This window comes from Rana temporaria, chromosome 13 (genome assembly GCF_905171775.1).
Source record: "Rana temporaria chromosome 13, aRanTem1.1, whole genome shotgun sequence".
Classification (NCBI taxonomy): domain Eukaryota; kingdom Metazoa; phylum Chordata; class Amphibia; order Anura; family Ranidae; genus Rana; species Rana temporaria.
The window spans coordinates 7719367-7733653 of NC_053501.1; the positions used below are offsets into that span (position 1 = coordinate 7719367).

The window sequence follows — 14287 nt, forward strand, 5'->3', positions numbered from 1 at the left end:
CGGAGGCTTATCGGAATCTGGGAGTCCCCTTTAATAAGGGGGCCCCCAGATACCGGCCCCCCACCCTAAGTGAATGGATATGGGGTACATCGTACCCCTACCCATTCACCTGGAGGCAAAAAGTAAAAGTTAATAAACACACAACACAAGGCTTTTTAAAATAGTTTATTATTCTGCTCCGGACGCCCCCCCTGTCTTCGTTATTAGCTCAATTACCAGGGGGGGCTTCTTCTTCCGCTCTCCGGGGGTCTTCTTCCACTCTCCGGGGGTCTTCCGCTCTCCGGGGGGGGCTTCTCCGGCCTCCGGGGGGGCTTCTCCGGACTCCGGGGGGCTTCTTCCATCTTCTCCCCTCTTCCGCTCTTGACTCGGCGAACCCCGGTTCTTCTGCAGCTCTCCGGTGCCTTCTTCTTCAGCGCTGGCTGCCTGCTATGTTTGTGTGTTAGCTCGATTTCAAACAGGCAGCCGGCGCGGTCTTCTGTGGCGTCAGGGTCTTCTGGTCTTCTGTTCTTCCGATGTTGCCTCGTCGCCTGTTGTCGCTGTAATGATGGAAGCGCGCCTTGCATCCCATTTATATAGGCATCACCGTCCCATCATGCTCCGGCAGGTACCCACGTGGTGGGTGCACGTGGGTAGGCACCCACCACGTGGGTACCTGCCGGAGCATGATGGGACGGTGATGCCTATATAAATGGGATGCAAGGCGCGCTTCCATCATTACAGCGACAACAGGCGACGAGGCAACATCGGAAGAACAGAAGACCAGAAGACCCTGGCGTCACAGAAGACCGCGCTGGCTGCCTGTTTGAAATCGAGCTAACACACAAACATAGCAGGCAGCCAGCGCTGAAGAAGAAGGCACCGGAGAGCTGCAGAAGAACCGGGGTTCGCCGAGTCAACAGCGGAAGAGGGGAGAAGATGGAAGAAGCCCCCCGGAGTCCGGAGAAGCCCCCCCGGAGTCCGGAGAAGCCCCCCGGAGAGCGGAAGACCCCCGGAGAGTGGAAGAAGACCCCCGGAGAGCGGAAGAAGAAGCCCCCCCTGGTAATTGAGCTAATAACGAAGACAGGGGGGGCGTCCGGAGCAGAATAATAAACTATTTTAAAAAGCCTTGTGTTGTGTGTTTATTAACTTTTACTTTTTGCCTCCAGGTGAATGGATAGGGGTACGATGTACCCCATATCCATTCACTTAGGGTGGGGGGCCGGTATCTGGGGGCCCCCTTATTAAAGGGGACTCCCAGATTCCGATAAGCCTCCGCCCGCAGACCCCGACAACCAATGGCAAGGGTTGTCGGGAAGAGGTCCTGTCCTCATCAACATGGGGACAGGGTGCTCTGAGGTGGGGGGGCCCGCAGTGCGCCCCCCTGCCCCAGAGCACCCAACCCCCCCATGTTGAGGGCACGCGGCCTGGCACGGCTCAGGAGGGGGGGGGGGGGCGCTCGCTCGTCCCCACTCCCTTCCTGGCCGGCCGGGTACCGTGCTTTGGATACGGGTCTGGTATGGATTGTAGGGGGACCCCCTACGTAAATTTTTCGGCGTAGGGGGGGTCCCCTTACAACCCATACCAGACCTAAGGGCCTGGTATGCTCCTGGGGGGGAACCCATGCCGGTTTTGTTTTTTACAAATTGACGTGGAGTTCTCCCTCGGGAAAGCATACCAAATGCCGTCGCTGCAATGGGCCTTTACAAGGTGTGACTAACTTTACACTTTGTAAAACGAGCCCTAATTTTACACTTGCAAAATAACACTTACGGCGCAAAAAAGAAGCTAGAAAGCTTTGTGGATCGCCTTAAGTGCTAATTTGCATACTAGCAACGGCATTTCGACTCGAAATGCCCCCAGCGGCGGATGCGGTACTGCATCCTAAAATTAGGCAGTGTAAATCAATTACACATGCCGGATCTTCTGTGTAACTTTGGAAAAAGCCTTTTGAGGATCGTTTCCAAAGTTACACACAGACTGAACAGCACTTAAGTCGGAGTATCTCTTTTGAGGATCTGGCCCAAAGTCCATAAATGTTTAACACATGAAATAAAAAACACCCGTGCTCTGTGCCAAGTTCCAAAATCAGTTGAAAACCTGTCCAAAGAAAAGTGATGTATCCTCCACCGAACTATAGATTGGCTCCTTACCAAATCACCATGATCCCTTATGACAGGGGATCATGAACAGCATATAATAGGTAGTCACTCCTAGTCTTGCAGTTCAGACAGATACGATCCTCAACATTGGGTCTGATCCACAAGTGATTAAACTTCACCAACATCAATGTCCACCATGTAAAAAACAATAACAGCTCCACATGCCTGAAGCTGTGTAAGGGGCCCCATAATTCCTGATGGCAGCCCTGTATGCAGTGTATATATACTGTATATATATATATATATATATATATATATATATATATATATATATATATATGTATATATATTTATATATATATATATTTATTTATATATATATATTTTTTGTTACACAATGTAGCAATTGTCTCTATGCTAGTGTGTTCCCGGTCAGTTGGTCTTGGTGTCTGCCCTAAGATCTGGTTTCCAATCTCACACAAAGAACCAACATGTTTGCAATTTCCTCTTCAAGCTCCCTGGATGGGCCCCTGGGGGGCCTCATGGATTAAACATGAAGCGTAAAATGATTTCATGCATTTTTAAGGGTCACAAGCATTGCAGGCTGCTTGCGGCTTTCTACCGTCTTCACGGGTTTTCATAAAACGTAATAAATAGAATGTTGGCGGGATAATAAACCCGGCGGAGAGACTTTGCAGCATTGCACTTTTCAACTCACACCCACCAAGAATCTGTCACAGAACAAGATCTCAGTGCTGGAGATCAGATCCAAATGTTGTAGAAATCTCTTTATACTTTTTCTGCATCCAAGATGCTCTTGCCGAGTAAACAGAGAGGGCCAGATTCAGATAGATCAGCGGATCTTTAGATCCGCGTAATCTATCTGATTTAACATCCGCCGCCGCAAGTTTTAGAGGCAAGTGGGTAATTCACAAAACACTTACCTCCAAACTTGCGGCGGCGAATCATATTTCCTCCGGGGGAATTCAAATTCCGCGGCTAGGGGGAGTGTGCTATTCAAATCAGGCGCGTCCCCGCGCCGATCGAATAGCGCATGCGCCGCCCGGAAATTTTCCCAGCGTGCATTGCTCCAAATGACGTCGCAACAACGTCATTGGTTTCTACGCTTACGTAAATGACGTCCATCCGTATTTGCGAACGACTTACGCAAATGACGTAAAAAATTGTAATTTAGTCGCGGGAACAACGGCCATACTTAACATTGGCTGCGCCTCATAGAAGCAGGGGTAACTATGCGCCGGGAAAACCCTTACGTAAACGTCGTAAAAACACTGCGTTGGGCCCGCGTACGTTCGTGAATTGGCGTATCTCGTTGATTTACATATTCTCTGCGTAAATCAGCGAGAACGCCCCCCAGCGGCCGTTTTTAAATTGCAGTTAAAATCCGACGGTGTAACACAGTTACACCTGTCGGATCTTAGGCATATCTATGCGTAACCTGATTCTATGAATCAGTCGCATAGATACAACCGCCCTAACTCAGAGATACGACGGTGTATCAGGAGATACACCATCGTATCTCTTTGAGAATCTGGCCCAAAACCTGCGCCTTCTAATGACAGAATGGGAGCATGGGCGTCCGCTCCATAGGGCAAAGGGGGGCAATTGACCCCCCCTGGAAAATCGAGAAGGTGTTGAAGAGTCTTGCGACTGTGGGCTGTCTGAGCGGTCCCGGGCCGGATGTCACACAGACACAGCGAGCAGAGTGAAGCCGCCTCCCCCTCCAGTGTTTATGTGTACACAGGGGGAGGGAACCTGCTGTGCCCATGCCGTGCTGATGGCTGATCTGAGGTACTGAATGGGATGGGGGGGGGGGGGTCCGTCTGTGCTGAAGGAGGGGGTTTGCGCTGAATGGGGGTCCATCTGTGCTGAAGGGGGGGTCTGTGCTGAATGGGGGGGATGTGCTGAAGGGGGGTCCATCTGTGCTGAATGGAGGGGTCTGTGCAGAATGGGGGGTCTGTGCTGAATGGGGGGGGGGGTCTGTGCTGAAAGGGGGGTTCTGTGCTGAAGGGGGGTCCATCTGTGCTGAAGGGGGGGTCTGTATATTCTCTAGGCTAAATTTATATGGGCATGGAGTGAAGCTGAATTATCTCAAGAGCAATTTCACACTGCCAGCTGGCCGCGTTATCGGTAAAGAGCCACTTTACCATTGTTTTAGCTGCGCTATTTGGCCGCTAGTAGGGTGCTTTTAACCCCTGCTAGCATTTGAAGAGAGGGTTAAATGCGACTGTGTATCAACCCTTGCGGAAGCGCCCCCAACCCCCCCCCCCCGAAAAAATTTCAGCGGTTGCCCATGATTGGGAGATATATAAACATGTATCTATAACATGCTTTTCATATGACTCGATTTCACACACTTGCCATATTTTTATAATGTAATTTATAATTTCATATACTGATTTGCAGTTCCTCTCCTTTCTTAAGCCTGGTACACACTATTAATCTTTTTTCGTTCAACCCAGTGAACTCGGGAGAAGCCGATGTACTAACTATGCGATGTTAGTGCAGCAATCTCTCCCGCTGAGCTATTGTGCTTGAACAGAGGAACCCCCCCCCCCCTTCCAGAACATACAAGTTAGCGCTCTCAGCCATTGGCTGAGAGTGTTGATCGGATGTCGATTAGCTTTTTCGGTCATGCTCTTCGACAGAAGATGGCTGAATGGCCACCGTACAAATGGGCCAAATGGCCACCGTACAAATGGGCCAAATGGCCACCTCTGCGTGTGTTGCATCTAAAGGAATTCTCATCACACTACGTCCCCGCTTGATGCGTTTTACCTCTTCCACTGGGCGTCTTCAGAAGCTCTTCTGAAGAAGCCCAGTTAGTGGGGCGAAACACGGCACCCAGTGGGAGGAGCGAAACGCCAGACCCAGTGGGGTGGGCGAAACACATCAAGCAGGGACAAAGTGTGATGAGAATTCCGTTAGCTGGAGCATACGTGAGGCTGGGATCTGATCCAACATTACATATTCGTTTAACTGTCACCATCATAAGTGTTCTTGCTTGTATCATTTTAACCCCTTGGTGCCTGCTGTATGCAAATATGCGGCCTCTCGGCCCGTGGTCCGCGTCGGGTATGCTAATTAGCTGTTTACGGCGATCCACGAAGCTACGCGCGCTCGTCGCATTCTCTTACGTCGTCGCTAGTCGGCTTTTCCCGTCGTAAAGTTACGGCTGCTATTTCATGGCTTATATTTAGACCAGCCATGTTAAAGTATGACCGTCGTTCCCGCGTCGAATTTAATTTTTTATTTTTTTTTGCGTAAGTCGTCCAGGAATAGGAAAGGACGTAACGCACGTCGGCGTTCAAAAAATTACGTCGGTGCGGCGTCATTTCGCGCAAAGCACGGCGGGAAATTACAAAAACGGAGCATGCGCAGTACGTTCTGCGCGGGAACGCGCCTAATTTAAATGATACACGCCCCATTTGAATTAGGCGGGCTTGCGCCGGACGGATTTACGCTACGCCGCCGCAAGTTTACAGGCTTTGTGAATCAAGCACTTGCGCTGAAAACTTGCGGCGGTGTAACGTAAATGGGATACGTTACGCCGCCGGAATTGTACATGAATCTGGCCCTCTATATTTTTTTGGCAGGGGTTCTAATCTATTCTTTAAATAACTAAAAAAATATTTACAGTTGTTGGTTTTAGATATACAGTACATAAAAGGGATGAAAAGCAGGCGGCGAGGGACAATAGCGAGGTGGCCTCTCACCTATAGTGGTGATGACGGTGCCCGCAAAGAAGAAGGCGCTGCCCAGGTCCCAGTGGCTGCTGCTGTTGGAGTAGTTTCCGATCGGATTCACCCCGGCGTTGTCTGCATCGATGGCTTTCTGTGGAGAGACAGTTCACAATGGTCAGATTACTCGTTAAGGAAACCTTCTATATTAATATGATAGTTGCTAATAGGATGGAGGAACAAAGTTTAACCATTTGGTGCCCAGGCCAATTCCGACACTTTGCTCCTACATGTAAAAATCATATTTTTTTTGCTAGAAAATTACATAGAACTCCCAAACACTATATATGTTTTTTTTTTTAGCAGAGACGCTAGAGAATACAATGGCGGTCATTGCAACTTTTTATCTCACACGGTATTTGCGCAGCAATTATTTAAACGCCTTTTTTTATGGGAAAAAAACAGTTTTGTGCTTTAAAAAAAACAGTAAAGTTTTTCGGGCTGGGTTCCCTACCGCGGGGGCCTAGTACTGGAACACGTTCCGGTAATAGGCTCCACTATTTAATTCTGTCCGATGCGCATGGAGCAGTCTCCTGTCTGCCCCGCCCCCTCTGCGTGTGTCGGCTCTTCTCCTATAGGCGGTGTGATGAGAGGCTTCTGGGTTGGCCGAAGCTGCTGCCAATCATCCCATGCACTCCCAGAAATGCTCTATGAGTGCCACCCTCCAAGTAACCAAAGATGCCACATATGCCCCGCCCCCTGTAATGTGCTTCTGCTCCCAGCACACCCGAGCTACAGGGATCTATTGGACAAGTACTGATCTATGGGGACACCTGCTGGGGGGCTCTGATGGTGGGGCTTTGATGAGGGACACCTGCTGGGGGGGCTTTGATGGGGGACACCTGCTTCATTTGGTGGTAAATGGTCATTGATATCTCCTGATTCTTTTATTATCAAAGCTGACCCAAAATAGTAAAAAAAAAAATAGTAAAAAAAAAATATTATTATTATTTTATTTTTTTTATTTGTTTTGCACACACTTTTTTCTGCATGGAGAGAGAGGGCCAGATTCTCAAAGAATTTACGCCGGCGTATCAGCAGATACACCGACGTAAGTCCGATTCTAAGGCCGCCCTATGTTTAAGTGTATTCTCAAACTGAGATACACTTAAACATGCCTAAGATACGACGGCCTGCGCCGTTGTATCTTAGGCTGCAATATCTACGCTGACCGCTAGGTGGCGTTTCCTTTGCGGTCAGCGTAGAATATGCAAATGACTAGTCACGCCGATTCTCTAACGTACGCTTGCCCGTGATTTTACGTCGTTTCCGTAAGCGATACGCGGCGTAAAGATAAACATGCCCCCTAGGTGGCGTACTCAATGTTAAGTATGGCCGTCGTTCCCGCGTCGAAATTTGAAAATTTAACGTCGTTTGCGTAAGTCGTCCGTGAATGTCGATGGACGCCATTTACGTTACCGTCAAAACAAATGACGTCCGTGAGACGTCATTTAGCGCAATGCACGTCGGGTAATTTACCCGACGGAGCATGCGCATTACGATCGGCGCGGGAGCGCGCCTAATTTAAATGATCCACGCCCCCTACCAGGATCATTTGAATTAGGAGTGCTTGCGCGGGTGGACTTTACGCTACGCCGCCGCAAGTTTACAGGTAAGTGGTTTGGGAATCAGGCACTTGCCAGTTAAACTTGCGGCGGAGTAACGTAAAGGACATACGTTACGCCGCCGGAGATCTATAAGAATATGGCCCAGAGAGATACAATGTATCTTTCTTCTCCATTCACAGGGAGAAACACAGAGTGGGCTTCATAGTGACTGATCACTGTGGTAGCCAATCAGAGGCTATCACAGCGGTCAGGTGACCCAGGACCGTGGTCTCCATGCTGGTAGCAGTCTTTGTGGCACACTCTCAGCACAAAGACAGATACACATATGTGCGGCCCCCACGGAAAAAAAAAACAGTCCAGTGGGGCCACATATCTGTGTACTGTCGGCGTGAAGGGGTTAAATTATCCCAAATCCAACAAATTCGCAGTTACATCAGCGTGTGACACCTTCCTCCTAAACATGTCACTTCGTTCCATCAGAGCCCACTCCTGAGATTTTTATAAATATATATTTCATCTCCTTCTCTGTCATTGTCTTCTCAGAGCGTCGTCACTGACATTCCGCGAGCACGACAGCCGCTAGAATGGGACGGGAATCACTCGCTAAATATAAATCTGCTTCACCGTCAGCACGGTGATGTAATCCCAATCGCTAAAATCTCATAGAGGTTTCAATATGTTAATGTCATTTCAACAGTCATTTTGGATCCTTTTTTAACCGCCTCCCTCCCGCCCGATGACTTTTTACGGCCACAATGTGGCTCTTAATTGCCGGGAGGCTGTCTATATACGGCCTCTGGTCTCCAGCCACTGGGGGGCGCGAGCGCCGCTGGCGGCACGTGCGCACGCCCGCCGCGTCACTCATGTGCCGATGTGTGTGCCTGGCGGCCGCGATGTCCGCCAGGCAACCGCGATCGACAGTCACAGAGACAGGGACGCGGATCTCTGTGTGTAAACACAGAGATCCACGTCCTGTCAGGGAGAGAGGAGACCGATGCTGTGTCCCTTGTACATAGGAACACAGATCAGTCACCTCCCCCAGTCACTCACCTTCCCCCACAGTTAGAAACACTATGCAGGGCACACATTTAGCTAGATTCACATAGAGTTAGGCCGGCGTATCGGTAGATACGCCGACCTAACTCGGAATCTGCGCCGACCTAAGTTTAAGTGTATTCTCAAACAGAGATACACTTAAACCTATCTAAGATACGACGGCTTGCGCCGTCCTATCTTAAGGTGCAATATTTAGGCTGGCCGCTAGGTGGCGTTTCCATTGCGGTCGGCGTAGAATATGTAAATCAGTAGATACGCCTATTCACGAACGTACGCCCGGCCAACGCAGTACAGATACGCCGTTTACGTAACGCATTATCAGGCCTAAAGTTATTCCAACAAATAGTTGGAATAGTAATGTTAAAGTATGGCCGCAGTTCGAAATTCGAAAATTTTACGTCGTTTGCGTAAGTCGTCCGTGAATAGGGATTTACGTCATTTACGTCCACGTCGAAACCAATAGGCCCGTGCGGCGTACGTTGCTGCAATGCACACTGGGATATGTAGGCGGACGGCGCATGCGCCGTTCCAAAAAAACGTCAATCACGTCAGGTCAAGCCCCATTAACATAAAACACGCCCCCTCAGCTAAATTAGAATTAGGCGCCATTACGCCCGCCCGATTTACGCTACGCCGCCGTAACTTAGCAGGCAAGTACTTTGTGAATCATGTACTTGCCTCGCTAACTTACGGCGGCGTAGTGTAAACACGATACGCTACGCCGCCGCAAAGTAAGGGCACCCTCTCTGAAACTAGCTAATTAACCCCTTCCTCACCCCTAGTGTTAACCCCTTCAATGCCAGTCACATTTATACAGTATTAAGTGCTTATTTATAGCACTGTTCGCCGTATAAATGTGAATGGTCCCAAAAATGTGTCAAAAGTGTCCGATGTGTCCGCCGTAATGTCGCAGTCCTGACAAAAATCACAGATCGCCACCATTACTAGTAAAAAAAAAGAAGGTCAATTTTGTTTGGGAGCCACGTCGCATGACCGCGCAATTGTCGATCAAAGCGTGACAGCGCTGAAAGCTGAAATTTCGCCTGGGGCAGGAAGGGGGTATATGTGCCCAGTAAGCAAGTGGTTAAATCTGCAGATCTCATTGGAATAATCACAGGTGATCCTGCCATGAAGGTCTTGGTTTAGGCACTTCCTGTTATGGGGTGACAACCAGTGGCGGCCCGTCCATAGAGGGCTAGGGGGGAAACCTCCTGCCCACTATTTATGGCCCATGGAGAGAGCAGATCATTCTATAATGATGAACAACAACTTGATGAACACTGAACATTCTCTGAATCAGGACAATAAAGCTTTCCTTCTGGAGTGGCTGGAAAGGTGTCGTCCCACCCTGTCCCCCTGTGCTCATCCCACCCTGTCCCCCTGTCCTCATCCCACCCTGTCCCCCTGTCCTCATCCCACACTGTCCCCCTGTCCTCATCCCACCCTGTCCCCCTGTGCTCATCCCACCCTGTCCCCCTGTGCTCATCCCACCCTGTCCCCCTGTCCTTATCCCACCCTGTCCTCATCCCACCCTGTCCTCATCCCACCCTGTCCCCCTGTCCTCATCCCACCCTGTCCCCCTGTGCTCATCCCACCCTGTCCCCCTGTCCTCATCCCACCCTGTCCCCCTGTGCTCATCCCACCCTGTCCTCATCCCACCCTGTCCCCCTGTCCTCATCCCACCCTGTCCCTCTGTCCTTATCCCATGAAAATGACAGGAACGAGTCTTAAAAAGGAAGGGGTGCGTCATATATAAAGTAGGGGGGTGCGCGAGTTTCTCCAGGCCTAGGGCAGCACAAAACCTAAATACACCCCTGAGCGCAGCCATTGGCTCACGCTGCTGTCAATCATTTCCAATGACACGGCGCGCCAAGGGTCGGGCCAAGTGATACAGTGAGCGGCTATAGCCGCCGGCTGTATCACGGGAGCGCGCCCGCAATAACTTTCCACCATGCGAGAGAGCTCCCATGAAGGTGGAAAGTTCTTGCAGGGGGGGGGGAGCCGAGACAGCCGCCGAGGGACCCCAAAAGACCAGGTTCGGGGCCACTCTGTGCAAGACGAGCTGCACAGTGGAGGTAAGTATAACATTTTTGTTATTTTTTTTTACTTTAACCCCTTAAGGACCGCCTCACGCCGATTTACGTCGGCAGAATGGCACGGCTGGGCACAATCATGTACATGTATGTTGCCTTTTAAGAGCCCAGCCGTGGGCGGTGGCGCGCTCGCGACCCGGTCCTGAGCTCCGTGACTGCGCCCGCGGGACCTGCGGACTCGATCGCCTCCGGTGTCCCGCGATCGGGTCACAGAGCTGAAGAACGGGGAGAGGTGAGTGTAAACAAACCTCTCCCCCGTGCTTCCTAGTGAGCCTGTCACTGATCGTCTGTTCCCTGTCATAGGGAACGACGATCAGTGATGTCACACGCCAAGCCACGCCCCCCCAACAGTAAGAAACACACATTAGGTCACACTTAACCCCTTTATCGCCCCCTACGGGTAAACCCCTTCACTGCCAGTGCCATTTTCACATTAACAGTGCATTTTTATAGCACTGATCGCTGTAAAAATTACAATGGTCCGAAAATAGTGTCAAAAGTGTCCGACATAATGTCGCAGTCACGATAAAAATCGATGATCGCCGCCATTACGAGTAAAAACAAAAAGATTAATAAAAATGCCATAAAACTATCGCTATAACTTTTGCGCAAACCAATCAATAAACGCTTATTGCGATTTCTTTTTACCAAAAATATGTAGAAGAATACGTATCGGACTAAAAATTGTCGCTCTATTTTTATTTATAGCGCAAAAGATAAAAACCGCAGAGGTGATCAAACACCACCAAAAGAAAGCTCTATGCACCATGTGCATACGGAAGTGGGTGTGCAAGGCCAACCAAGGAATAGAAAGGGGAGAGGGGGGGGGAAAGGGGGAGAGAGGGGGAAAAAAAGGGGGGGGGAATTGGGAGGGGAAGGAGAATGGGGGGAAGGGGGAGGGTCTTTAGATATCCCCTGTGCAGATGATTCCAGAGAAGAGTGTGCCCTACTTCTGAAGAGCAGCCTCCCGGAGTTGGCTTCAATGGCGCCCTGCGGTGAGACAGCGCAGGAGCTGCTCTCAGTCCTCATTAGTCCAATGGTCACCGTCTGCCAATTACCATGAATGTTAGCTAATGCTCACATACAACGTGCCGTTCCAATGACCTTTCAGGTAATTATATAAAAAGACTGTTCGCTTCACTCGTGCATTCCTGAAAAAAAGTCACGAAATGGATTTTCAGTTCACAATAATGGGCTGACATCTGTCCGTATAGTGACACACACCTGCTGATAGCGGAAATCAGGCTTGCAGTGACAGAGGCCTTCCTGTAGGGTGATTGGTGGCTTATGATGTGCAGCCTTGTAGGGGGATCCCAGAAGAATGGGATTACTCTACAAACCTTCTGACATTCCAAACAACCCCTGTATACAGTATGTGTTCCCTCTTTGTGTGTATCCATCGGACTTCCACATGAAATCTTTGACCCAAATGTGTCTGAAATCAAGTCACTTTCCCCCGAAATATGGCTCCTCCCACTGCGGCACAGAATCTTCCGGAGTCCCGTTTATGGGAATTTAGGGCCAGATTCACAAAAGAGATACGACGGCGTATCTCCTGATACGCCGTCGTATCTCTGTGATCCGCCCGTCCTAACTATGCGGCTGATTCATAGAATCAGTTACGCATAGATAGCCCTAAGATCCGACAGGTGTAATTGACTTACACTGTCGGATCTTAAGGATGCAATTCTGGGTCGGCCGCTAGGTGGCGAGGCCATTGCGGTCGGCGTAGAATATGCAAATGACTAGTTACGGCGATTCCCGAACGTCCGCTCTAACTTTACGTTGTTTCCGTCGAGATACGCCACGTAAAATTAGGGCTGAGCCCTAGGTGTTCTAAGCCATGTTAAGTATGGCCGTCGTTCCCGTGTCTAAATTTAAAAAATCACGTCGTTTGCCTAAGTCGTCCGTGAATGGCGCTGGACGCCATTTACGTTAAAGCGGATGTGCCAGGGGAAAATAATATTAAAAGCCAGCAGCTACAAATACTGCAGCTGCTGACTTTTAATATTAGGACACTTACCTGTCCTGGAGTCCAGCGCTGATCGCAGCAGATGACGAGCGATCGCTCGTCACCCTGCTGCTCCCCCCGCCATCCACGCTGAGGGAACCAGGAAGTGAAGCGCTGCGGCTTCACTGCCCGGTTCCCTACGGCGCATGCGCGAGTCGCGCTGCGCCCGCCGATTGGCTCACACGCTGTGTGCTGGGAGCCGAGTGTTCCCAGCACACAACGGGCGACAGACGGGATGTGACGGAATGCCCGTCTTTCGCCCGTATCGTGTGGCCGGAAGTGGGTGCAAATACCTGTCTTTAGACAGGTGTCTGCACCCCCCTCCCCCCTGAAAGGTGTCAAATGTGACACCGGAGGGGGGGAGGGTTCCGATCAGCGGGACTCCACTTTAGGGTGGAGAACCGCTTTAACGTCTAAACAAATGACATCCGTGCGACGTCATTTAGCGCAATGCACGTCGGGTAATTTACCCAACGGAGCATGCGCAGTACGTTTGGCGCGGGAACGCGCCTAATTTAAATGGTGCCCGCCCCATTTGAATTGGGCGGGCTTGCGCCGAGCGCATTTACGTTACACCGCCGCATGTTTACAGGTAAGTGCTTTGTGAATCAGGCACTTACGCTGCAAACTTGCATTACGTTACGCCGCCGCTGCGTAGCGGAAATGTATGTGAATCTGGCCCTTAGATCCTGACAAGATGAGATGATGAATGATGACTAACAATATCCGCAGATGATGCTCTCTCCAACGGGGAAGGAGATAGAAATGGTTTGGACACTTCCTTTTTTTTTTTTATACTTCTTTTTTATTATAAAACAAAATAATACAACAGATAATACAAATACAATAATACAACACAACAAAAACAATCCTACCTATTATTATACACCCCCTGTTACCTTATACGCATTTATCTCTTTCCCCCCGATATCTCAAGAAGAGCGTCCAGGGGAAAATAAGACAAAAAATAAATAAAACAACAGAGGCTTTCCCTCCCCCGACCCCTCTCTATAGTTCTCTAGTTCTTCAGATAATCATACACATATCCCTGGGGTTCCCGAGCATTCCTTTAAGGCAATCCATGGAACGGGCAGATACAAGAACCCTGCCCCGGCCAGCTGTGCCGGCAACACAATGTAACCAAATCCACCACAAGAGGAGAACCCGGAGCAAGGGGACCGCGAGGGACCCCCCCGAAGTGTCCGCCATAATGTCGCAGTACCGAAAAAAAATCGCTGATCACCGCCATTACTAGTAAAAAAATAATATTATTAAAAATGCCATAAAAATACCCCCTATTTTGTAAACGCTATAACTTTTGCGCAAACCAATCAATAAACGCTTATTGCGATTTTTTTTTAAAGAAAAATATGTAGAAGAATACGTATCGGCCTAAACTGAGGAAAAAAATAATTTTTTATATATTTTTTGGGGGATATTTATTATAGCAAAAAGTAAAAAATATTGGGGCAGATTCACGTAGAAATCTGTTACGCTGCGGCGGTGTAACGTATCCCATTTACGTTACACCGCCGCAGGTTTACAGCGTAAGTGCCTGATTCACAAAGCACTTACATGTAAACTTGCGGCGGCGTAGCGTAAATCCGCTAGGCGTAAGCCCGCCCCATTTGAATTTGGGGCGGGCACCATTTAAATTAGGCGCGTTCCCGCGCCGAACGCACTGCGCATGCTCCGTCCCTAAAATTTCCCGACGTGCGTT

At 49.7% G+C, this 14287-nt stretch overlaps 1 protein-coding gene across 1 annotated transcript in view; it reads right to left on the reverse strand.

Annotated features, from left to right (window-relative positions):
- The window catches only part of KCNK10 (potassium two pore domain channel subfamily K member 10), a 62066-nt gene that overhangs the window by 29682 nt on the left and 18097 nt on the right, over positions 1-14287 (reverse strand). The window contains exon 2 of the mRNA XM_040332341.1: positions 5816-5933. Coding sequence (XP_040188275.1) covers positions 5816-5933 — 118 coding nt within the window. The remainder of the gene's footprint in view (positions 1-5815; positions 5934-14287) is intronic.